We start from the raw sequence: 27676 nt of genomic DNA, 5'->3' as shown, positions 1-27676 counted from the left end.
AGACAATTAAGAAAATGGCAATAGGAACACTTATATCAATAATTACCTTAAATGTAAATGGATTAAATGCTCTAACCAAAAGACATAGACTGGCTGAGTTGATACAAAAACAAGACCTGTATATATGCTGTGTACAAGAGACCCACTTCAGACCTAGGGACACATACAGACTGAAAGTGAGGGGATGGAAAAAGATATTCCATGCAAATGGAAATCAAAGGAAAGCTGTAGTAACAATACTCATATCAGACAAAATAGACTTTAAAATAAAGACTGTTACAAGAGACAAGGAAGGACACTACATAATGTTAAGGGATCAATCCAAGAATAAGATATAACAATTGTAAATATATATGCACCCGACATAGGAGCACCTCAATATATAAGGTAAATGCTAACAGCGATAAAAGGGGAAATTGACAGTAACACAATAAAGAGTGTGGGACTTTAAAACCCACTTAGACCAATGGGCAGATCATCCAGACAGAAAATTAATAGGGAAGCACAAGCCTTAAATGACACATTAGACCAGATAGACTTAATTGATATCTATAGGACATTCCATCTAAAAGCAGCAGAATACATTTTCTTCTCAAGTGCACAGGGAACATTCTCCAGGATAGATCACATCTTGGGCCACAAATCAGGCCTCAGTAAATTTAAGAAAATTGAAATCATATCAAGCATCTTTTCTGACCACAAAACTATGAGATTAGAAATCAATTACAGGAAAAAAAAAACCTGTGAAAAACACAAACACATGGAGGCTAAACAGTATGTTACTAAACAACCAATGGATCACTGAAGAAATCAAAAAAGAAATCAAAAAATACCCAGAGACAAACGACAATGAGAACATGACAATCCAAAACCTGTGGGATGCAGCAAAAGCAGCTCTAAGAGGGAAGTTTATAGCAATACAATCTTACCTCAAGAAACAAGAAAAATCTGAAATAAACAACTTAACCTTACACCTAAAGCAACTAGAAAAAGAAGAACAAACAAAACCTAAATTTAGTAGATGGAAAGAAATAATAAAGATTAGAGCAGAAATAAATGAAATAGAGACAAAGAAAACAGTAGCAAAGATCAATGAAACTAAAATCTGGTTCTTTGAGAAAATAAGCAAAATTGATAAACCTTTAGCCAGATGCATCAAGAAAAAAAGGGAGAGGACTCAAATAGTAAAATTAGAAATGAAAAGGGAGAAGTTACTACTGACACCACAGAAATACAAAGGATCATAAGAGACTACTACAGACAACTATATTCCAATAAAATGGACAACCTAGAGTAAATGCACAAATTCTTAGAAAAGTACAACCTTCCAAGACTGAACCAGGAAGAAAAAGAAAATATGAACAGACCAATCACAAGTACTGAAATTGAAACTGTGATTAAAAAATTCCAACAAACAAAAGTCCAGGACTACATGGCTTCACAGCTAATTCTATCAAACATTTAGAGAAGAGTTAACACCTATCCTTCTGAAACTCTTCCAAAAAATTTCAGAGGAAGGAACACTCCCAAGCTCATTCTATGAAACGAGACAAAGATCTCACAAAAAAAGAAAATTATAGGACAATATCACTGATGAACACAGACACAAAAATTCTCAACAAAATATTAGCAAACCAAATCCAACAACACATTAAAAGGATCATACACCATGATCAAGTGGGGTTCATCCCAGGGATGCAGTGATTCTTCAATATATGTAAATCAATCAGTGTGATACACTACATTAACAAACTGAAAAATAAAAACCATATGATCATCTCAGTAGATACAGAAAAAGTTTTTAACAAAATTCAACACCCATTTATGATAAAAACACGCCAGAAAGTGGGGCATAGAGGGAACCTACCTCAACATAATAAAGGTCATATACAACAACCCACAGCAAACATCATTCTCAATGGTGAAAAACTGAAAGCATTTCCTCTAAGATCAGGATCTAGTCTCAGTGTTGAGGTTAGATCTTTGGAGCCTAAGGGGTATCTGTTATGATACCTCTTGATCTTGGGTTTGATGAAACTGGCATCATAAATACTCAATTTTTCTTTTTCAGACCATGGCATTCTTCCTTTTTTTCACACTTGGTTTGCAGAATTCTAAAAACGACCCCTTATATACAGCCATAGCTCTTCCAAAGAGAAAACTTATTGTCTTAATTAAGAGTCTACTTTGATTTATTTCTATCCTGACATGAAGAAGGGATAAATAATCAACTTGGGAGTCAAATAAAAGAGGTCACTTTTAACTGAATGTGTTCTACTGAAATGCAATTTCATTTATTTATAACTATGAGATATCCAATGAGGAATATACCAGTGGAGGTTGGATATGACATTCAAGGCAGAGTACATTGAAACTGGGACCAATGGACCAGGTGTGAGAGTCATCTTGCATGATAACTTTATTTTATCACTTAAAACTAAATTTTGCCTTGCTTAAGACACTTATTAGGGCTTTCATATACAGAAAAAATAACACTATACTCATATTTTGATGACAGACACATCGTGATAGAGCACATGCTCTGTATACGGATTGGGAAGGAGCTTGCCACTAGGGGTGACTTTGGTCTATTTTAACACTTAGTTTTAATTTGTCACTTTATAACATCTGGACTTTAATATATCCCATGAATCAAAATAATGAGACAATGTCTTAAGGAAAGTGAAAAAAAACTGGAAAGATGCACTTAAAATGCAATAAAAATCCTCTTTTGATATGCCACTAAACAGAGAATATTGCTAACATTGGAAGATTTCATTTGCAGCATGAATCTTGAAAGAAATAATTAAAAGGGCATAAAATGACTATTACCAAAATGAATCTAAAACAATGAAAATTCTGTAAGGTAAATGGGATAGAAGTAGATTGATCCGTTTTCCCATTAAGCAATTCAGTGCAATGTTTATGCATGTGTGTATGTATTTTAAAATTGCTTTTATGTTTTTTGCTTTCTAGAACCAGTTTCATTTTCAACTTGAGGAAAATATAATATTAACACAAGTTAAAGCTTAAAATGTATTCAGGCTCCTGCTGAAATACTTTCTTAATTCTGCTTGGAACCTCATCAAACAGCCAAGAAACAGAATTCAGGCAGGAGTGGAAAATGAAATAAAAAAAGCAAACTGCTTTTTTAGAGAACTAAAAAAACCAGTAAATTTTGTAGGAATACTCATGTTCAGTAGGGAAAATTAAAACTAGCCTTTCTTTAACTTTTGCCATGTACAAGACTAAATTGGGCTAACTCAAGTTCTTTCATTTAATTCCTACAATGAACCTATGAAATAAACACTGTCATCCCATTTCACAGATGGGGTTTAGAGTCATTAAATAACTTGCCTTAGGTTACAGAGGCAATAGGTGGTAGATTTGCACCCAGACCCATGTCCTCTTGAGGTTGATCTTTTATGGTACCTCTAAGTCATAAGTAATGACCTCTAGGCAGCATATGCTTCCATGTCACCTTGGCAATGCCCCTATCATAGCACTTTTCTCACTGTATTATAATTGTCTCTTTACATGCCTACCTCCCCCTACTTCATGGTTACCCTACTTCATGGTTACCTCCCCCAAAGCAAAGAGCATCTTATTTATCCTTCTAGTTCCAGGAATTTAATGCAGTGGCATGCCCCATAGTAGAAGCCCAATAAGCGCTTATTGAATGACTAATATTGTCAGAAGTCACTAAAAGTTAATATAGTAAAAAAAAAATTTATATTATTATGGAAAATAACTGACGTGGAAAGTGCCAATTGCTTCTATATCCCTGTTAGTGTTCCTTTCCTTAAAGAGGAACTCTTCCAGAAAGATAGATGAACTGATTGCTACTGCATATAGGAATTCAAAGGAGTAAGAAAAAATCCACAAAGATGCTTAAGTGATGTGAAATAGTAGCACAGTACTAGGAAAGGTTAAGGGGAGGGATGCTGAAATCATCATTTAATGAACGGTCTTTACATTTATGATAGGCTCGTCTTCTACACATGGAAGCAACCAGCTTTTCGTTTCAAACAGAAATTTCCTTTTCATTGATAGTGAACCCCTAATAAAAGGAAAGTCAGGGGATAGTCCAAGCCTTAGGTAATTTTTTAAAGGTTAAAATGCAATTAGTACAGGAAAGAAAAACATTTTGCATTAAAACATTATTCAATATAACTTAATGAGGAAAAATCAACTTAGACTTCAGCTTGAAGGATTCAAATTCTATCAAAGAAAAACATTTCTGATTATAAGGAATAGTTTACCAAGGGAGTTGGGAAACGATTCTAAGTGAGTTTGCACATGCATCTTTAAATTGGGCAGGCCTGACTTCTGTAATCATATCTTGCTTGATGATGCTCTGATGATAATGTGAGGATAATATCCATTTTAATCTGGGTCTTTAATTGCCCTGTCTGAAAGCTACAGGGAATAAAAGCTTTGTACCCCTATCTCTCTAAGCATGTTTCTGCCATTTGTTCCCCTTTCTAAAGGATACTTAGAGCTCATTCTGCTGTTGCTTTCAGCAGTCTTTAGGAGTCAAAAACCCGAATGAGCAAGGGCTGCCATGCAACATGATGTGCCCACCTTGCCAGCCTTGACATTGCCAGTTGCCTAAGCCCTACAGAAGGCTGGTGAATATTCTTGTCACTCCCTGAGCATGAATTCATTAGTAAAATGAAAATACATATTTCAGAGTGAAGAAAGCACATTGAGAGAGGAGTTATATCAGCCATGTCAAATTTCATGTCATGTTGCAAAGGTGCTTCTGTTGATTTTGTTGTCTTATAACTGGTTAATACGAATCCACCTCCAATGTGTAGTAAAAGTCCATTATCCTGAATTTTGATTTAGTTACGAAAAAATTCTAAAACAGCAACTAGATAAAATGAATGTCAATGACCTATCTTAGTTGGCTTTTTGATGACATTATATTAAATATTTTTCTGAGACACTTCCTGGCCATTTTAAGACTTTGTTGTCTCTATGGTGAGATCCATACCCCCTCAGAGCTTTAGTACATGGTGCTGTATTATAATAGCCCATATGCTCATCAGCCCATCCCACTGGATTTTTATATCTTTCAGAGCAGAGCTGTGTCTTGTTACCTTTTTCCTTAATACACTGTTTTGCAGACTGTTTCATAGTCAATGAGTACGTTAGATTACTTTTTTTTTTTCTGAAATAGTCCCTCTCTATTTTCTTCTCACTTATGCATCTCTCACTTTCTTCAGGTCCTCTCCATCTGTCCCAAGGACATGAGAGCTGATATCTGTGTTCATCTTAACCGGAAGGTTTTTAATGAGCATCCTGCTTTTCGATTGGCCAGCGACGGGTGTCTGCGCGCCTTGGCGGTAGAGTTTCAAACTATTCATTGTGCTCCTGGGGACCTCATTTACCATGCTGGAGAAAGTGTGGATGCCCTCTGCTTTGTGGTGTCAGGATCCTTGGAAGTCATCCAGGATGATGAGGTGGTGGCTATTTTAGGTACTGTGAACTTTCCTAACATAGTAGCAAACGTGTAACAGTTTTAGAGATTTTACTTCTCAGGTTTCTTAAGAGAAATTCCCTTTGCTTGGTGACTTTGGAAATTGGGTCACTGATGAGATGATGAATCTCAGTGAAAACTAGTAATTCCGTTTCAGCAGAGAACATTAGTATTGGTCATAGCTTAATGGGCTGCATGAGGGTTTGATTAAATTTTCTTTGGCCACATAGGGCAGTGCCTTTTAGACTGAAGGTAATCGCAGCCTAAGGTGGCAGTACCTCCATGTTGGTAAGTGTGAAAATGGCTTGTGAAATGATTGTCAGTTTAGTAACCTGAGTGTTAGTCTCAGAGGGACACTAGAACCCGTGCAGTTCAACATTTCCTTTTAGAGATGTATAAATTGAGGCCCAGAAAACTTTAGTGACTGGCCCAGCTAGTTAGTAAATGAGTTAGGGCTTGAGTACAGATCTTCTTACTCTAAACCTCTCTGCTTCCTCACAGTGGACCTAAGTAGTGAGCTGAAAGTGATGAGGAGGTAAATGAATTTGACCCATTGTACTGGAATAATCACAATGCAAGTAAACTTAGGTTTTTAAAGCTGGTTTTGTCCATCTACATTTATGAATCAGGAAAGTTATTCAGCTAATAGTAAATTTGTTCTAAAATTCAGAGACCTGGTAGATAGTTGCACTGATGAAAAAAGGCAGTGACAGAACATGTGAGTGACAAAATTTTTAAAAATTACATGTTTGGGGACAGTGTAATCCATTTTACATTTTATCTTGGTAAAAAAATTGCTAAGTGATATTTTAGATCATTTTCTGCTCAGATATCTGCAGCATGAATTCCACATAGATAAAAAAAGGAAGCAATATTGAGGTCAGAGGAGAATCATTTCTTGTGTTTTTTCAAGTAAAATAAGTTAGAATTGCAGGATGTCAACTCCCTTTTGATCACATTTTTCATGGCTTGTATCTCATGAAAAAGGAGCTCAATTTTTAAACTATTGGATTTTTTAGCTACTGAGGTCAACCTACCATAGCTTGAATGCCACTTATTCTCATAAGTAAAGACTGACTGATGTATTTTAGAAACTGCAAAAGCAAAATCCAGCCGCAAAATAAAGGACTGATTTCAAAAAACACAATTACTTGGAAAAGACAGAATTGAGAATTGAGAAACAATGACTCTTCATAGGAAAATAGGTTCAGTAAAATTTGTAAGGGTTACAGAAAATGATTCAGTGTTGCAAATGACTGAACACTATTGTTTGTAACCCTTTCCTTAACTGTTGAGAAATAATATTACATTTATGCATAAATTTCTTTTAGAAACTTTTTATTTTTGATTTTTTTTTTTGCAAGGAAAATGCATACAGTACTTAGAGTCAGCACTCTGGGTGTGTTTAATGCTGCTTAGTGCTTGTTCTGCTTTGTTTCTTGGAGTATAAAGGAGTTATATAATCCTTCATTAAAAAGTGTACATTTTGCCAGAACAATCCTTTGTGGTAAAATGGAGTATATACACACTACAACCATTCTTGTTTGCTTAAAGAAGAGGATAAAACACAAGCCCAAAACAGGTGTATTTTTTCCTGCATGTTCATGTCAATGGTGGATGGGAGAACAGACATAAAATATATTACACTAAAGTGAGTACCGTCATGATAAATTACCTCGGCTGTGCACTCATTGTCATTTGCTTTGCCCCATTTTCTTCATGATAGCTTCACCTTGGTAGATTCTTTTCTAAAAAGATGGATGGAGAAAGCCCTGAGTGTAGTACCTCTGGGCTGGATCTGCTAAGCTGGAATCATTTGCTCAGTGAGACAGATAAAGTGTATTTTCTTTTCATTTTAAAATAAAATGGTAGCTGGTTTTGCCCCATGACACAGTAAAAATGAACACAGGGCCCCTGGGTATTGGCCCAGTCTCATCATATAGCTGTCATATTTTATTTCTTTGAATGCATGCTTTTTGTTTATCCTCCTCAAAAATCTTGAGATTTCAGAGACTTTTCATCTCTTGGTTTAATGAGTCAAATTATATATACACATCTCTGGCAATCTTTCTCTATCGTGTGGGCCTCTAACAAAGATTAGTTCAGCCAAAAGGCAGTCAGAAGGTTTTTTTTAAAAAAAAAAATGTTTTGATCTATAAGTGATCTTTCAAAGAGGAGGTAGGTGGGTGGTGGGGAGGCATGGGCTCAAAGGGTCACCTAGGTGCCATGGTGCTGGGCAAAGACAGTGTCCTCATGGAGTCTGTGATTTGGGTCATTGGTGGCGAGATAGTCATGGAGACAAGCTTTGGGAACTCTGCCTTGGTGTTGCACCTTCCGCTAATCTGGCTTTATAGGAAGGCAATCTGAGGAGACTGGACAGAGTATGGACTCATGGTGACTTTCTGCAGGAGATGCAGTGTGATGTCATATGCGAGAGACAACTGCACCACATGCAGTGGTGTGTCTGCCATGGTCTAGATAGACCCTTGTGCTCATATGGTTTACAGGTTCCACCCATGAGGCAGCTGAAGTCCGGTGCCTGCTGCCACCTGTGCTTCACCTGAGGGGCTTGGAACCTGACAGAAGGGCCTTCCTTAACGAACCAGCTTCATGACTTGTAGATCAGTCGTCACACCAGCTCCGTTGTCTGATTTCTCAGTGTGGTTTCCATTGGGGACACATGTTTTCAGATTTTTCTAAACCAAAAATACTTTCTTTTACAATTAAAAAGGTTTTTTGTTTTTTTGTTGAACACTTAAGATGCTTTAACAATGTTTTAGGAAAGGGAGAGGGGAAAATAGTAACTCATCGGCATCACTTCTGACACTTTGTGACTGTTCATTCCTTTTCTACTATTTTTTCTTCTTATCTTCTCATTTTTTGGTAGCCTAATTACAAACTTAATGAAAAGTTGCAAAAATTATCAGCATGTGAAATTTGACATATAGCCTTAGGTTTTCTACCTTACTGAGTAAGTTGATTAGGTCTTCAATATCTTTACTTATTTCTTTTTCCTCTTGATCTATTTTTGAACTGAGAGTGGCATGGTAAAGTATTTTATTATTAAGGTGTTTTATCCATGTCTCTTTGTATCTCCTGTAGTTTGTACCTTATAGTGGTTGTTGCTGTGTTATTTGGTGCGCAAATATTCATATTATATCTTCATTTTGAATTGTGTCTTTTAGCATTGAAATGTGTCCTTTTTAATCATGACCCTTATAAGGGTCAGACAGAAACAGCATCCTCTCCCCCATCTCAGTATACCTCAAAAAAATGAGAATTTGTTTTAAATTGGTCTGATAAATAGGCCTTGCTCTCTCTTACACTGATTTATTTGCCAGTTGAAAGGTAGAAAACTGAAGTCGTTTTAAAATTGATTAAAAATCTCTGAATCCAAAAACCAGGTGCAGTGCATTCTTTTGGATCCTTGCCTCTAAACGGCCTCTTGGTAGGTACCTAATTCTTTAGTGTGTCAAAAGTGTTAAGGTGTTTAATGAATAAGTTCTGAAGCAGAACTAATTAATGGAAAGATAAAAAATGTAGTCAATAAATACCTTCTTTTTTAACACTGAGAGGTGGCTTCAAGTTGTTTTCTAAATAGGGCCTAGGAAGATAATTGCAGTTCATGTCTTTTTCTAATGTGAAGTTCTTTCAGTTCTTACACCTCCACCTTTTTTTTCTTTTTACCTTCCCACTTTTTATGAAACACAAAGAATTCCAAACTAAGTTCATGATGCATACATAACATTTTATATGCTTTAATATCGTTTTGCTTTTTAGTTTTTACCCTATAATTACTTAATGTGAACAGAGTTATTGGTATGCCTAAAATAGCCAGGTTACTTTTAAGTGTCTCGACAAAGTATATTGTACCTTATAGAGACTAGAAAAATGGCATTTCCCCGCTAACTTTAGACCCAACTCCTAAGATATTTGTTTTGCTGCATTCACATTTTGTCTTTTCTCTTCTGTGTTCACTGATTGTTAGAATCATATGGTTGGAATTATTAATATAAGACAATCTGTATCTAAGTCTTTTAATTGTAACTTTAAATTCCCAAGAGAACTATGCTTGTTTATGTAGAGTTTGGATGGAAGCTTAGATGCTCCTATCAAGTTGGGGGAAGAGGGCTTAAGTGAGGAAGGGAAAGACAGAATTAAATGAACTTAATAATATAAAAAGGGTAATTTCTAGAACCTGGGTTAAGATTCCATTTTAATTAGAATCAGTTCATCTCTTATAAACATTTGTGCATTATCAAAGAAAACATAAATTATAGTTCTCAAAATTCAAAATCTGCTTCTTATTTTTATTCCAAAAAGAAAAAATCTGAGATGTGAAAGAATAATATTCTGCTGTTTTGAGAATTTGTGAAAATGTGACTTTTGTGTTGTGGTTAAGATTTCTTCCCATATACTTGTTATTAACAGTCGAGTGCTTCACACTTTAAAGTCTTAAAAGGGCTATCCCCAAGCCCCAGAAAATTATTTTCTTTTGCATCCACATTTCTGTGTTTTGAGATGCTGTACTATGAACCAGGTAGGTTTGCTTTACATATTATGATGATGATGAACTTAGCTAATTTAGACATTTTTATAATAGGCAAACCAGTTATTTGCTTTAAAAAATTGCATGCTTATCTTGTTTTAAACTTTCTAAGTAGTGAATAAAACATTTATCTATGGTTTAAATTATACACTTTAGAGTTCCTCAGCATGTAGATTTTTGGATAAAATATAGTCTTTACAATCTGGTAGTTTAGGCTTAACTTCAAACCCTCTCCCTACTATCCTTCAAAACCAAGTCTTGTTCATTTTGTCTCCTTGGTGTCTCTTTAACCTATCCTTAATGTCCCTCCCCATGACCACTGCTCTTAAAATTTTGGTTCTGGGTTGTGGCTGCCATCTGAAAAGCCTGTCTACTCTCAATCTGTTATCAACTTCAACCTCCAAATCTATGTTATGCTACCACCACAATAATTCTTCTAAAATATAAAGTATCTTGTTAGTTTCCTTGTTAGGATTGTCGTTTTGGCACCTTGGGGATAAAATGTTAGCTCTTAGCATGGCCTATGAAGCCATTTAGGTCTTGGTCTTTGCCCTCCTTTCCAGCCTGATTTGTGCTATTCCCTATTCCTACTCTATTTTCACCACATTGAATGGCAGGAAGGTTCCTAAGCACCAAGTTCTCTTACTGGCAAGCTATTGCATATACTGCTTCCTTTGTTTAGAACATTTTTTCTCCTCTTTTTAATTGTCTGTCTTGTGCTTCTTCATCTTCTTTTACTCTTTCCCTTCTTGCCCTAGTCTGGATCAGACACCTCTGTTCCGGGCTTCTACTTCATGCCTACACAGGGTTCTTAGTCTATCTTTTACTTGTTTGTACTCCTACTGTATTGTGAGTACTTGAAATGTCTTGCTTATTTTTGTCTCTCTGTCATCTGTGATAGGACCTCTTAAATAGGTTCTCAGTAAAGGTTCAGTGAGCAAAATTAGCCAGCACTTTGTTTTGCCATTAAGCAGTTTTTATAATTGTTTTAGTTCTGGGTGCCTACAAAAAATGTGCTGTATTCTGTTGCCATTTTCTTTATGTTTTATCTTGAGATACTGACTACCCTCTGTTTCTCTTTCATCTATATGATTTTAGTAAAATGCATTTCCCTAAGACTCTTGCTTTAGCATAGATCTAGTATGGACTGAGAAAATATTTTCCTACTGTTAGTCAGGAAGTTTGAACAAGGAGAATAAGAAGAGATAAATGTTAAATATCTCAGGCCACTAACAACTCTTTAATAAAACACTCCTTCCTTGTTCTCCATCAGGAACTCCAAGTAGCAAGAAAGAATCTAACTTGTACCCTGGTCATTGACCATGGTAGAAAAACTTTATATCTGTGGAAGGGGATTTGACTTTAATTCCTAAAAGTGACATTACTTTTGCCATCAACTGGAATGAATAGGTCTACAAATTAGAATTAATTTTATTAGAAAATTAACATTTAAGAGTTAAAAGGGGCTTATGGAAAGAAAAATCATATGTGTAGTTAGTAATTGAGCTTGCCTATACTTAAGTAAAATTTAAACTCTATAGTAGTGTTTTGATTTTAAGATTCCCTATCAAAATATTTAAAGTATATTTTTGAGAAATGAAATCCAGACCCCTTTGAAAGTCTGATTTAAATACCAATAGTTGTTAAATACTCATTATCTTATAAGCATTATTACATCAAATTCTCTAATTTACTCTGTGAAACAAGTACTTGCTGTAATCATCTTACAGATGAAAAAACCAAGGCTCTGCAGTATCAGGTGATTCGCCCTAGGTCACAGCTAGAAAATAAGTGGTGGGTATAGGATTTGAACCAAGACTTATCTGACTCAATGTCCATTCTCTTAACCATCACATTACAAATGTGATGCTTTCTTTAACAGGAATTTTAAAATGGAATTTTGAAATTATACAACTAGTTGGTTTAATCTTGACAGAAAATGGAGGGCCTATGTTAACTTTACCAAATTGTTTCCTTTTATTAAAAAAAAATTTTTTTCTAACAACACTAAGTACCACACCAGTGTATGTTACAAAAAACCAAACATGACCCAAGTATAAGATGGTTAATCAGCTACTAAATATCTACAAATATGGTCCTCCTCCAAGTGACTAGTTTACTCCAGGCAGGTGTTTAGGACTGGGGAGAACTGGCTCAGAGTGTGAATCTCATGAGCCCTCAGAACACAAGATGAGGATCTTAAGTTCTGCTTATGGGTCTTTCATCTGGGTATTGGAAGAGTTCAGGGTCCATCTAGTTGGTAGGTATTAAAGTGGAAATGAAGCTTTTAAGAATGCTCCAGGATTGCAGGAATGGCCACAAATCTTTGCAGTTTCTTCCATGAAGAGGTGGAGTCTATGTCTCCACTCATTGAGTTTCTACTGGCCTTGTGACTTGTCTCAGTTCTTAGGCTGAATCCTCTACTCTTCCCTTAAATGCTGACAGTCTCTGGACAGAGTAGGGATGCTTGGCCTGCTTTTCTCATTGCTCTTTTTTTTTTTCCTGTGGTCATGGCATCCATGTACAGAAAGCTTCATCTTCATTTTTGCAGATTTCTTATATCTACCTACCTATCAGTGTCTTGCTCCCACTCTCCTTCTCTACCCTGCCTTCCCCTAGTCAAGCCCATTATTTCATATTTTCTCAAAAAGTATCAAGGATTCTTTTGTCTTTAAGGAATTGAAAACTTAACTAATTACAGGTTTAATAAGTTGGTTTCGTTTTGTCACTAAGAAGATCAAAGCTAGTCAGTTGTAGGTGTTGGTTTACTTGCTTCATGATGCCATTGAGAATTCAGTCTTCCTTTTGGTATACGGAGGGGGAGGTGTTATTGGTGAGTACATGCACATCAAAATTACTTGAATTTTTAAATTTGCAAACTAAAAAACAGATTCAGAAAAATCACAATATAAACATATAACCTAATGAAACTTTATAATCAAAGATCCTGTAACCATTTCACAAGTTAAGAAACAGAACTTTTAAACCCCTGACCCCCTGGAGAAGTCCCACCGTGTGACCCATCCTAAACACCAAGTTTAATTTGCTTATTTCTAAATTTGATCTATCTTTTAAATATTTTTAAATCTACAGTTCCCCCCCATCCCTTTCTTTTCTTTATAATTCTTTGCTGTAGAGCCTGGGCCTTTTGTCCTGCAGAGTTCCCACAATCTGGATTCTGCTGATTGTATGCTCACTGTAGTTCAGCATGTTCCTTCATCCTCTATATTTCCTGTCAGTTAGCAGCTGGATCCAGAGGCTTGATCAGACTCAGGTTCAATCCCTTTGCAAGACTCTAGGTGGGTGTGTTCTTTCATCAGATGACTCGTGATTATCTAGTTGCATTTTTTGATGGTGTTAACAACTGTTGATACTCAATGCCTAGATCCATTAATTCACTGGGAGTTGCAAAATGAAGATGTTCTAATTTTATATTTTTGTTTGTTAGTTGTAATGCTTTTATAGAGAGATACTTCCTCTCAACTACTATTTGGTTATTCAATATTCAGTTCACATAGGAATGGCCACATATATGCTTGATACTTTTCCATTATTTACCAACTTTTAAGATAACTAATTGGTTTCTTATCCTCTGAGGGTACCTAGATAGTTTCTTAAAAATATCCTTATGTACTAATGAATTTAAACAAATGATGAATTTCAGTGCTTTGCAGTTTTGACCATTATTGAAGTGCAAATTGTCCTATCTTTGGCAAGTAAGAGCCTCTTCAAGTTGGCTCCTGAGTCTTTTTGATACAGCAGTCTTTCTTTGCTATGTAGTATGACCAGATCCTCATCTTGTATAATTCTGTCCCACACCTGGAATCAGCCATTAGTCATTTCTCCAAGAAGCTTGAATTTTTGAATTTGTTTTTGTGAAAAATATTTCACAATCTTGGTCCTACAGATACTCACTGCTACTGAGTTGGTCATTGTCTCTTGGTCCATTTAATAAATAAAATGAGGAGAAAAATATTTGTATGTGTGTCTGTGTCTCTCTGTGTGTGTGTGTAGTATGTATATATATATATATATATATATGTATATATGCACACACATATAAATAAAATTTCTCATGAGTTCATACAATATATTTAACAAAAACTGAGTACAATAGGGCTTTATCTATCCGTGTCTATATTGCATCTTCAACTACTTTCTTCCATATTGAGAATGCTGAGGATGATAGAATTAAAATATTGCATAATTGCTCAATTGCTTTATGCCACATTACAAATATAACAACCTCAGAATAACAGTACTAATGCCATCACCACCAATATGATTACTGAAAATACATAAAAAGATTTTTGCATACGCTTGTCCCGTTCTCCCCCACCCATCATTATTTTTAGTAGTTGTACTATCTCTATATTATTGAAGCATATAACCATTGCATACTGTACCCTCTCCCTTTTAACCTTCATTTAGTCTTAATTCTACAAGTAACTGTATAGTTAGTGCTACCACTAGTCTATGTCAGTGTCTCTCTAGGTATTTTGGTTGTATGAAGATTATTCACTAATAGTAGGAAAAATCCATGGGAGCAAAATTCCCTGAGTTCTTTTATATTGGTGATATAGTTTGTGTCCTTTATTCTTGAAAATCAGTTTTGCTGGATATGAAATTCTTGGTTCACATTTCTTCCTAGAGTATTTTAAATGTTACTCTTTCCACCTCACTCAGATCAATAGGCAAATCATGGATGTTTTGTGTTCTGCCATCATATCTTTTGTGTCTTTCTGTCCTCTTTAATCTTGTTGTCACTGCCTTAACTCATGATGAGGTGAATTATGAGGTGAGGTGAAATCATGTATTTGTAATCTGTGAAATTCATATGGCTGTCTCACAGTGATGTAACAGTACTTCCTTTGCCACTCTTCACACTGTCATTAGTTCTGCTATCAGAGCATTGGATAGGCCCTGACTCTCTTTACTTGAAACACTTTTAGTCGTTCGTCTTTGAAATAGGATGAAGCAGACTGTTGCATGGCATTAAATGTTCTCCCTCTTGGGTGCTGTGTTTTCCCTCTAGACATGGTCTTCTCTCTGTGTCCCATAGGTTCCCAGTATTGGGCTAATACTGTTCATCATCCCCTGGGCAGATCATGCTCATGCTGCTCTTTCACAAAAAGTGCTGCTCTTCTCTTGAAGGCTCCGCTGTGATTAAACCCAAACACTACTTTACTTGTGAGGTCTTAACTAAATACCCTCAAATTCAAAACAAATGTTTTTTCTTGTGTGCATTGCCTATCCTGATCCTATAGTACTTATTTTATTCTTTCCTATTTTATCATTTTTTGGACATGTCTCTCTTATTATACATTAAAAATTCTTGAGAACAGGATTTCTATTTCCTGCATGTCTCTATCCCTCCACAGCATAAAGCACATGTTCTAGCTGAAGGGTAGTATTAGAGCTAGGGTTAGGATGCTAGATGTATTTATTGAATGGGGTGAAGAGGACAGCCATCATTTCTCCCATTTGACAGGTGTGAAGTGTGCAAGACTTAGTTATAATATGAACATTATAATAGGCTTCAACTCTAAATGCTTTCTTAGAAAAAGAAAACAGAAGAATTTCAAGATATAACTGCTTTTTAGTTTAGTCTTTTTTCTTGGACTTGTTTTTTATAATATGCTACTAACTTTCTTGATTTGGACACATGTTTGGGTTTCTGTATGTAACCAATTTGTTCTTAACGCTAATAGTGCCAAATTCAGGATTACCAGCCTGCTAATTACCATATCTTCTACCTCCTCAAAGGCAGCTACCATCATCCCTTACTTATCTATCAGGATACTCTCTATTTTTTTACATCTCCTTTTTTCTTTTAATAGATCTTTAGTGGAGTATAATTGCTTCACAATACTGTGTTAGTTTCTGTTGTACAACAAAATGAATCAGCCGTACATATATCCTCATATCCCCTCCCACCTGAGCCTCCCTTCCACCCTCCCTATCCCACTTAGTAACAGCTATTTGGCTCATTCTTTGTGTGTGTAAATAAAAATTCATAAGCTAAATCAGTGATTTTTTTGTAGATAAGAATTATTGGCTTCTCTAAAAGTGTCAAGGTGTATCTGTTATAATTTTTCAACAGAACGACTTTGGACATCAATCACTGAAGATTGGCAGGCACCAATTCTAAATATTTTAAAGATTCTATTCTTACACACCAATATAATTTCTAAAGTTTAATGCTCATCATCTTCTTTCTGTTCTTGTCCTTCAAAATATTACTTTATGACATTTGCTGTCCATAAATAGTCCAAGTCAATTTAAAATCACATAATTTAAAAACTCTTAGTGTTGTTCATTTGTAAATGGATATTTTTGTTCATATGTATTCATAATAAAGTTTATGAGCTGACTACAACAATCAGTTATAGTGAAGGGCTGACTGATAAAAGTAAAAATGTGAATTAAGTCCATTCTGTAGAAGAATCATTAAATAGAGCTATCAGTACAACCTCACATACATTCACAGGAAACTACCTAAGTAAACTTCAAATGCTATATTTTTAGGGATTCGTTGGCTATGGTAGATAGCTGTACTCACTCATGAATAACTGAGATAATTTTTATGAATTCATTTTATGTATGTCATTAACTCACCAAATGATGTGTTTCACATTAAAATAAAAACACTCTGTCTGTAAAACCAGCACGTCAGGGGACCGGCATACCATGATCTGTATTACTCCTTTAATTATGTTGTAACTTTTTGTCTCTGTTTTGTCTTTAAATTTTCCAGTTTTCTGCTCTATGAGTCTTTAACTTTTACTTCTGTTTTACAATCCTGTTTCCTGTGGTTTGAAAGTAAAATACTTCATAAGACTTGATGCAAAGAACTGAGAAAATATAAATAGACCAAACAACAACTTTCATGTTGAGTGTGAGCTTTTCTACTAATTTTAGGGCTTTGGGGGAAGGTTACTTTTCTCAAACTCTGAAATGTTTCTAGCTGAGACTACTTGCACCCAGTGGGAACTGACCTAAAAACTAGCATCAAATATTCTATAGTTATGAGGATGAACAGGGTTTCCCAGTCCTGAAAGTGTGCAAAATCTTTGTGATGAAAAAAAAGGGCGCTTCTCTATTAGATAGTCCATGCATAACCCCATGTCTTCACAGTTGTGATTCCTGCACATTACTCAGTGTAAATGTGCATAATATTTCCTGAAGAAGAACATTAGTCAGCTCATAAATTAACTGATTTACAAGACAACTGTCTTTCCACAAGTGCCTTAAAAGTTTGTTGAATTGAGTGACTATTAGGTGATATAGAAAACTGGATAAAGCAAAATAGTTTGAAATGGTTGATTAATGTCTAATTGATATATTGTGTATCCTAATGGAAATTCTATGTTATAAAACAATTAGTATTGTTTATATGTAATGTGAGTTCTGATGTTTGGAGCAGAATAATCCACATTTATTAATTTTGCTATGCTTCTCTAAATATTTTTAGGGAGAGGATCAGAGGATAAGTTTTACTTTGGTTGAGTCAGTTAACTTTTTGTGTTACTTTTCAGCCTCATAGACGTTTTATTTCCCCATGATAGTAAAAAAGATAAATAACTTAAATTTAAAATTTTTGATAGAAATATGGTGAGAATTTTAATTTCATCAGTTAGGTAAAATAAAACATATAACAGACATTTGAATACCTCCACAATTTAAAATGGTCTATATTGGCAAGGGGAAATTTATGTATATATTGAGTATTTTTTACCTATCGATGATGCACTTATCAATCAATGAATATTTACTCTTCTGCAGATCTGTGTACCTGTTTTATTAAAAAGTATAAGGAAAAACATCTGTGAAAATAATTGCTATTTTAAAATAAAAGATTCATTAGAGAAAAATTTAGAAAACAAAAAGTAGAAGGAGGGAAAACAATAAGCACATCACTTGAAGCCAATTGCTGTAATAGCTATGTGCATTTTCTTTTAGTCTTGTATCCCTTTTGATTTTTAACACAATTTATTATCAATCAACAAATTAATAATAACATAGAATATACTATATAGAATAATATGGAATAATAAAACAATATATTTTGGTCCTATCAAGATTATTTTTCTTTAAGAAATTAAGAAATAGTAGACTTCTAATTGAAAATTCTTTTAGTCGTAGAGTTTCAGTTTCATTTTTATGTACTTTATTATAGCTACAACCATAATCATTCTTTGTATCTTTATTTTTTTATTTAACATTATAAAATTTGCATTTCTGAATGTTATTTCTGAAACTAGTTTTAATTCAATATGAATTTATATATAGATATAGATTTCTGTTTTCGTTGGATATTTTATTTATTTATTTTTGCCAATCTGAAGTTATGATTAATAGCACTCCAGTGAATATTACATGTGTTTGTTCTAAATCTTTTGACTGATTCCCAGAAGCGAAATTACTGAGTCAAAGGCACTAGTAATTATTACTGTGGTTACTATACATGAAAATCAAATAGTTGAAAACTGATGAGTACTTATAAATGGGTCAGAGCTTGTATTATAAATGATAACTTGAGAAAAGGTTTCAGAAATGAATCAGAGGGAAATGTAATCATTTTTCTCTCTTCAAGGTAAAAGCCAGTATAGAAAGAGTAGCAGTGACAATAGAGGAAAAGGAACGAGAAGTGGATCAATGCCCTGTTATTTCCATAGCACGGGGGACTAAGAAAATATAAAAGCTGTTGATCTCTTCTGTTTAAAAAATAATACAAGTAAATTATAAGACGTAATAAAACTCATCCATTATCCTGTAATGAGAGAAAACCTACTATTTGATGCATTCGCTTTGTGTGTACATGTGTGTGTTTCTGGGGAGAAGAGGGTGTATAAAATGATATAATACTATATGTATGATTTGATATCCTGCTTTTGTTATTTTATGTAATGTGAACATTTCTCTGTTACTTTTAAAAATTTATGATATTTAGTGGCTGCATAATATTCCATAATTTATTTATTTATTTATTTTTCATTCACATTTATCTTGTTTCTACCTTTTATGGCTATTATAAATATCACTTCAGTGAACATCCTTATAAGCAATTTTGGTACTTCTGATAATGCAATTAGAGTAAATACCTATAATTGGAATTACTAGTTTAAAGGTAATGCCGTTTATGGATTTCTGAAATTCATCTCTGTGGAGGTAGGGTTTATCTTACAAATTTCTACAGTTAAAGTCTCCCTTAGGTTACTTTGATGCTGTATAACCTCAGACACCTTATTTGGCTCTCAGGTCTCTAGTTATCCTTCTTTGGACAAATATATGACTATCGGACATTTAAGTCGTTCATCAGTGTCATGAACTAAAAAGAATTTGGCGAGGGTCAGTTAACAAATGATACTGCTCAAGATTTATTAAATATATATTATGGTTATTTTATGCTGATCATTTGACCACATGGTAGTTTTAACCACCTCCTCAATAATATATATGTTTTCTCTCTCCATACCAGAATGCCTCGTGGTTCTCTAAGGATTTCCAAACTGCCTGTGTAGGGTGGGCAAAGAATCTGTAATCTCACTCAGCCTCAGCCTCTCTCTCTCTGTCTCTCTCTGTGTCTCTGTCTTGTTCTCTCTCCCTTCCCCTCTCTCTCATTTCTCTGGTTACACACTATCTTTTCTTTCCAGTGGTCTGACTGGCCTGAAGTGTTACAAGTAGTCTTTCTTCTTCTTTTTTCCTGTCAGTTCTGACTTTAATCTGAATAATGAGAGCAGATATTCACTCATCTCTGCGGTTAGAGGGCAGAAAGAATAAATCTTCGGTAGTGTGGCTCTAGGAAGATTTTTTTTTTTCACCTAGAAATATTCCCCGTCTTTTTCTCTTTAAAACTTTCCCTTTCCTACAGAAGAACAGAGAACGCAGTTGACAGCCCTTCAGAAGCCAGGGACACTTATGGAATTGCCTCAGCAGAAAAGCCTTTCAGCACTTCATCTCTGAAGCTTCTTCATTTCCCTTTGTTTGGGCAACTAAGTACTCTTGACTCAGGATGGTGAACTATTGATTTCAGGTCACCAGTGGGCGTTGCTCTGAAGTGAATAGTTGATTCCTGTGTTCTAGAATTCTAGAATTTTAAAAAGACATCCACATTTGACTACAGTACAGCACCCTTTATGGAACGGTTTATGGCATAGCAAATCTGGGCTTCCATGTTTTACCCAATTTAGCCTCTTCGGCTCTATTATTATGGACCAGAGCTCTCTCCCTGGCCCTGAGGCCTTGCATAAAGTTTGGCTCAGTGAAAAGAGAAGGATATCCTTTGGGAATCAGTGATGGTGAGGTTTTGTTTGCCTGGAGCACAAGACTTAGTTGCTGAATAATGTATGTTTAACGTATGTTGAGTCAGTTCCAGATTTATAAAGGCTGTAACAGGAGATCCTTGTATATTGCCTCTTACTGTCATTTCTACCAACAGGAGCAGAAGAAGGGATGAACCTAAGAAGTCACCTTTGCTCCTTCTAATCAGAATGCGAAAAGTTAAGGTGGCAGAAGATAATGAAACTATTTGTTAAAATGAGGTTCTTGGCTTCTCTGTTGGATTTCATTTATTCAAGCCACTCCAGATTTCCTTCAAGAACTGAATATAAGATGATGTTACTTTACATATTATATGAAAATGTTGTACATTGTTACATGTATATAGATGGTGTTATATACTTAGACTCCAAATTACGCTAGACGATCAATACCATATATGAAACTGAATAAAAAATCGTGACTAGGATAAAAACAAGTGTAGATACTTGAATATCTATATCTTAATTGTTTTCCAGGGAAAGGGGATGTATTTGGAGACATCTTCTGGAAGGAAACCACCCTTGCTCATGCCTGTGCCAATGTCCGAGCACTGACATACTGTGACCTCCACATCATCAAGCGAGAAGCCTTGCTTAAAGTCCTGGACTTTTATACAGCTTTTGCAAACTCATTCTCAAGGAATCTCACTCTTACTTGCAATCTAAGGAAACGGGTATGTTGTCTGGACCCACTTCCACTTATTAGCATCTAGAGGGTTAGTGCCTTATATGCTATTAGTTGAAGAGTGGTAAAGTGATTTTATTTCATAGTAGCACATTCCCATCAATGTAAAGTGACATGATTTTTTTCCCCTTTCTTTATATTTTGTTTACTTTTTAAAGAGGGGATAAAAACCCTGAGTACATGGGTAAAGATTTGAATCTTTATCATTTAAGTGCAAAATGAAAAACAGACTTGAGGAGAAACAAACTGTACTATAATATAATTAGTTAATTCTTGGGGTTTATAATACTGCCGTAAAATTAATATCAGTGTCTCTTACTTTATTATGTGGATATTTTAAAGCTAGTAAGGTTAATCAAACTGGTTGCCTACTTTATATTCCTGATTCTCTTTACACCCTCCCTCGTATTTAATAGTCAATTCATAAAGCTCATTCCCCATTAATTCTTTCAAACACACTATCTCAAAAAATAATTAGCCATACTGACATATCCTATAAATAGATTTAGGAATCCTTTACTTGTCATGGCTGCTGCAATTTTAATCTTCTTGCTGTTTTCTTTTTTATTGATGAGTGTGGCACAAATTTAATTTGCATAAAGAAATCTCCTAGCTCTGACTTATAGGTCATTGGACATTGGCGAGGGCTCTTTTATTGCCAACAGTGAAATAGACGTTTGGATAACAGCACTTAAGGAATTTCATCTAAGATGATTACCTGTCTATGATGAAGTATTTTGAAATAACAAGCCTTCCTTTCCATTAACCTCTTAAATAGAACCTTCCTGCTAGTTAACATGGAGAAAAAAATCAATCCAAGAGACAAATTAACATCTATACTGCAGCAACAAAGAAATGTGCATAAGTAAGCAAATCAATGTAATTCTCTACTCAGGGTTCTAAGAGAGGATAAGACTTCAGGAGTCGTATTCGTACTAGTGTCACAACACTTGATTTATATTTGAATAGCAGTTTCAGTTTATATTTTGTTAACAAATAGTTATTGAGCATCCACAACCTGCAAGACAAAATGTAAAGAGCTATAGAGAGCATGAGGGCTAAATACACAGTCCCCACACTCAAGGAGATGACAGCCAAGTGCGAATATTACGTGAAATGCAAATATGTGAAACATCTATTTGTACAAGTAATTGAGAGTTAAGGTAATGATAAACCTGGAAGAGGGGTACCAAACAGGGCACCTGCTCATTCATTAGGGAAATTGGAGTCCTGTCTAGTATTACACAGAAATATGTCTCCTTAGGTCTGTGTTCTACCTTCTCTTCTACAAGGCTACCTGGTGGGTATTTGAAACTCGTATGTCTTATTAAATCTTCCCAATATACATTTTGCCAGTTTTAGAATCTTCCCACGTACTACAAGCTTACCAAAACTCAGATCTGTCCTTACAGTCCTCAGGACAGATATTATTTGTCACTGTGCTCCTCAAAGCACTGTTGTCTACACATCATCTCATCTGATGTTTATAATATTCCTGTGGGGAAAAAAGGGCAGTTATTTTCCCTTCAAAACACATGAGGGAACTCAGACCTAAAGAAATTAATATTAAATAACCGACTGATATATTTGCAATGCAAGGTGTCGTAGAGGGATAATTAAGACAACTCACCAGTGGCAAATAAATTTTGGTTCTTCAAGATGAGTTAATCACAAAGCTCTATCATCTCTTTTTCTCTTTCACACATCTGAGCATGTGCATATTACACATGCGCACACACACACACGTTGGTTATAAGAGCTGAGCACACATAGCAGTGTGTCTATCTCTGATGGTGTTAGAGACAGAAAATTTGTGCTGTTCTTTTAATGGGACCCAGGAATGGAGCGCCTGCCTCTGTAGGTGCCGGTGTGCTAGTTATATCACATGGCTTCTTCCCTTGTTCCTTGTTATAACATGTGTCAGGTTTTTTGTTTGTTTATTTTTAAAAAATATTTCCTGCCCTTTTGCAATTGATAGATGGTCTCAATAACTTGAATGTGGGTGTATTGCTAATTAGTGTCACTTTAGTCTCAGAAGAAAAGTATTTTCATAAAGAAGAGAAACTGTAAAAAAATGATTCATGAGAATAGCTACCATTTTGAGAGCCTGTTTTATAGCCATGCACTTCAACATATTTTGCATACAATAATTAATCTTATTAAATATCAACAACCCACAGATGAGGCAGTATAATCTCCATTTCATGGATGAGGAGGTTGAGGTGCTGAGAGTGAGACAGCAAGTTGCCAAATAAATTACGGGTCAGCGTCCATCTCTGTCTGATTCTAAAACCCATATTCTTTCGATTATACCATGTTGCTTTTGTTTGTCAAAATAGCTGACTTTTTCCCCCTACAACAATACCCTACAGACACACTCTCAACAGTGTATGGAGTTTCTCATTCACTCAGTTACTTTAACTTCATTCCCCCATTGAGCTATTAACAGAAAATATTTTGTTCTTATTGCTACTATTTTCAGCATTCTTTCAGTGAACATTGGTTGTGAATCGTAGAATCAAGACTATGTCCTTAGCATGCTAACGATATCTCCTAGCTATCACAACCCTTAATTAAGGGCCAGCTCCAAGTTGGGGGAGCAGATCTGGGGCTCAGGTTTCCAGGCTTCATAGACTACAGCTCTAGCCACATAAGCACATACAGTGGCTCTATAGTGTGTAGTTCTCGGTGGCTGTAGCAGGGAGGAATTTGGTAGTGCTTTAGCTGCTTGTCTCCATCTCCATTAAGGAGAAATAAGACGTTTGTTATGCAAATATAGCTCCCACTAACCATCCTTCTGTCCCTCTATATAAAATTTCTAGACCTATAACTGGTAATTTCATCCAAAACCTAGAGCAGGGGTTGGCAAAATTTTTCTGGCAAGGACCAGATAGTAGATATTTTAGAATTTGAGGGCCATATAGTTTCTGTCTCAACTACTCAACCCCACTATTGTAGCGTGATATTAGCTGTCTTAACTTGGGCTGCCATTACAAAACACCATGGATTGGGTGGCTTCACCAACAAGAATTTATTTCTCACAGTTCTGGAGGTTGCGAAGTCCAGGATCAAGGCACTGGTCAGTTCGGTTCCCCAGTAAGGGCTCTTTTATTTCTGGTTTGGCAATGTCTGCCTTCTTGCTGTGCCCTCAAATGGTGGAGAGAGATAGAGAGAGGAAACAATTTCTCCAGGGTCTCTTCTTACAAAGGCACTAATTTTATCATGAGGACCCTCATGACCTCATCTAAACCTAATTATCTCCCCAGGACTCTTTCTTCAAATATCATCCTACTGGGGGATTAGGGCTTCAACATATCGATTTTAGGGGAACACAATTCAGTCCATAGCAGCAGCCAAAGATAATATATAAATAAAAGGGGATAGTTGTGCTTCAGTGAAACTTTACTAACACAGGTGGCTTCTTATGGGCCTTAGTGTGTCAGTAGCTGAGAGTAGAGGATTGGAAGTTAGATGCAGATGACAGTAGGTATGCAAACAGAATTCTTCCCCTTTGTTAGAAAGCAAATCTCTACTTATTGCCACCCAGCAAGAGGGTCATGATGAAATGGAAAATGCCATATCTAAGAGGTGGTTGCACACAAAAACAAAATCCAAACAAACAAAACAAAAAAAGAGGTGGCTACAGGAGCCAGGTAGATAACACACGTGAGTAAGGCAAGGCTATGTGGCTACGAAGACTGGAAAGTTCACACCATATGTAGAAGGGCAGCTGCTACTCAGTCTGCTTGTACATTGCCTTGGAATACCAGCCCACTGTTGCTTGGTCTGCATATTTTTTTCCAGAGAAGCCAGAAGTATGAATTTTTATGTGAAATCACATTAGTTTGGTAACTAATTTACTTTGTCTTTGAAAACACTATAGTCAAACAAAACAGATCTGCTTGCCCGCGGTCAACTGTTTGTGAACTGAATGGAATGATTTAAAGAACCCCTGATCTCATGATACTAGAAGCCTGAAATTTTTACCTGCATCCTGTAAATTTGGATGAGAAAAATTATTATATCATTATTTTCTTTCATTTCTAAGTGAAATTTAGCCTTCTTTTCAATTATGAAAGTTGATAACAAACTACAGTGTTATTAGAAGTACCAAAAGACATTACAGATATTTTCATAGCATATTGTTTTTGTTGAAGACATCCTAAAATGTTGTTTGCACTCATCAGTACTTAATAATTATGATAGTTATTAGACCTGCTGTGATAATAATGTTACTGTGTTAATAAAAAAAGCACATAGATTACTATCTTGCGAATTAGTTTTAAAATTTGGTAACCGAATTTCAATACAGTATGTTTCCTTTGCAACACTATGTATTTTATTTCTTGCATTTAAAGCAGCTCTTCTGGAATGAGGCCTATTCCACAGGCTTTACCAGACTGCTGGAGATTAAGATCCCCCATATGAGAGTCAGAAACTAGACTAAGTTGAGCAAAAGGACTGGTTGGTATATGTTTTTCAATAATAAGACAGTTCTATAGTTTCCAATACGTTTAAACATATTCAGAAAAGGCATAGGAGAGCAACAGAGGAAGGTTGACTCAATTGCTGATTTTATTTATGATTTATTTATTTTACCTATTCAGGATACCATTTCCTGGAATGACTAAATGGTATTTATTAACTTGAGGACCAGCCCTTAGGGACAGGTCTTGAGAAGGCACACAGCACAACCAGCACAGGTGATATGTAAATCTTAAAGAATTCTAATCAAACGTTAAACGTAATCTCTGCACTTCTGCTCATTCTGCCTCCTGTTACACAATGATCTTTACCATTGTGTAAAAAGAGTAATTGTAGCAAGCCTGACTGCTGGACTTTGAAAGAACTGCTTACCAAGTGGGCCCTTGGCTGGCATCTGAGAACTTGAACTTCAAGAGAGTTCCCACCACTCTAATAAGAGTGGTTCACGGTACCTGCTACTTATCCAAACGGTGTGGCTTATGCTAAACATTTACTTTCCTTCAAGGAGTGTGGCATTTTAGTATGTGCCAGACAGGATACCTGTGTGACTAAACTCCAATAAAACCACTGGACACTGAGTCCATAATGAGCATCCTTCGTGGCAACATCTCACGAGTGTTGTCACAACTCATTGCTGAAGGAATTAGAGAGAGGACACTTGGAGGCGTGTTTATGGAGTGGAGCCCATTGGACATTGATCCAAAATGATGCCAAACTGTTGCTTACCCTTTAGTTGTAGTCTCAAAGAAATGCCTCCACTGTTGCCTCAGAGACTCATCTTGCTCCTGGTTGATACTCCTTTTTACTATACATTTCTGAATCCCTTAGGTCAAGACACAGGATAATCTGGAGCACCTCAACAGTATTCATTTAACCCTTGTATTAGTCTGCTCAGACAGCCATAACAAACTAACACAGTCTGGGTGGTTAAACAGAAATTTATTTTCTCACAGTCTGGAGGCTGTACGTCCAAGATCAAGGTGCTGGCAGGGTTGGTGTCTGGTGAGAACTCTCTCCTTGGGTTGCAGACGGCTGTCTTCTTGTGTTCTCACATGGCCTTTTCTCTGGGCGTGTGTGTAGGGAAGAGAGCATGAACTCTCTGGTGTCTCTTTTTACTGTATAAGGATTCCACTGGATCAGGGGCCTATTCTTATGACTTCATTTAACCTTGATTGCTTCCTTAGGGGCCCCACCTTTAAGTACAGCCACACTAGGGGTTAGGGTTTCAATATATGAATTGGGAGGGCAGGTAGGAAACAAAAATTCAGTCCATAACAACCCTGTTTTTTTAAAATTGAACGTGAAGGAGTCATTTTTAGAAATATTCTAAAATCAACAGTTACGGCTGATATAGGTCTGTATTACTGGGGAAGTGCTGCAGTATCAGTATTCAGCATTGATTTTTGTAACTTCTAAGCAATGCATAATTATCAATACTTGCAAAATATTCTTGCACTCCTACAGTGATTTAAGATTCCCGTTTAAACTTAGAAAAATTTCCAAGAATGACCAATACCAATTCTAAATTGGAAAATCAGAAATAGAGGTACCTGTAGCATTCTTTTCACCCCGTAGAGCCAGAGTCCTTTTCCACAGGTGGCACTGTTTTTAAGTAGAGTGCAGCTGAAGCCACCTGGCAACTTTATGGATGAGTGTGTAGTACCAGTCCTATATTTTAATGTTCCAGTGGTAAGAAATAGCGGTTTAGACTCACTCTTGAATTAGCACAGGCTCAGAACTAAGCAATGGTTTTTCTTTCCCGAAAGCATTCTCATCATGGGAAATCCAGTGGTACAGAATGTCTTTTTTTCTGTAAGCAATGAAGCATCTCTACAGCAATTACCTTCTGTGGATGGAAAACATACTGAAATTGGATATCAAATAGGCCTAAAGTATTTGCTTGGTGTATATGTGGTGCAAACTACATGTATTTCAATGGTCATTACTGGCATCTTTGAAGAAATAGTCTAGGAATGTGATAATGGGAGTTCCAACTTCAGTACCTTCTTCTCCCGCACCCCCCCGCCATATCAGCTAAACAAAATATGGGAGCACATTCATTCCACAAATCCATGTTTTTTATCCCATGAAAAAGACGCTAGTAAAAACATTGTCCACAGTTGGAACAAAAGATATATGGTCTCCATAAA

The 27676-nt window shown here is 35.8% G+C and overlaps 1 protein-coding gene across 1 annotated transcript in view; it reads left to right on the top strand.

Moving 5' to 3' along the window:
- The window catches only part of KCNH5 (potassium voltage-gated channel subfamily H member 5), a 338162-nt gene that overhangs the window by 250113 nt on the left and 60373 nt on the right, over positions 1-27676 (top strand). Inside the window, exons 9-10 of the mRNA XM_036843658.1 lie at positions 5232-5484; positions 20834-21030. Of these exons, the coding sequence (XP_036699553.1) occupies positions 5232-5484; positions 20834-21030 (450 nt within the window). The remainder of the gene's footprint in view (positions 1-5231; positions 5485-20833; positions 21031-27676) is intronic.

Source organism: Balaenoptera musculus, chromosome 2 (genome assembly GCF_009873245.2).
Source record: "Balaenoptera musculus isolate JJ_BM4_2016_0621 chromosome 2, mBalMus1.pri.v3, whole genome shotgun sequence".
Lineage (NCBI taxonomy): Eukaryota > Metazoa > Chordata > Mammalia > Artiodactyla > Balaenopteridae > Balaenoptera > Balaenoptera musculus.
The sequence above is the reverse complement of the archived record's forward strand: the minus strand, read 5'-3'. Positions and strand labels throughout refer to the sequence as shown.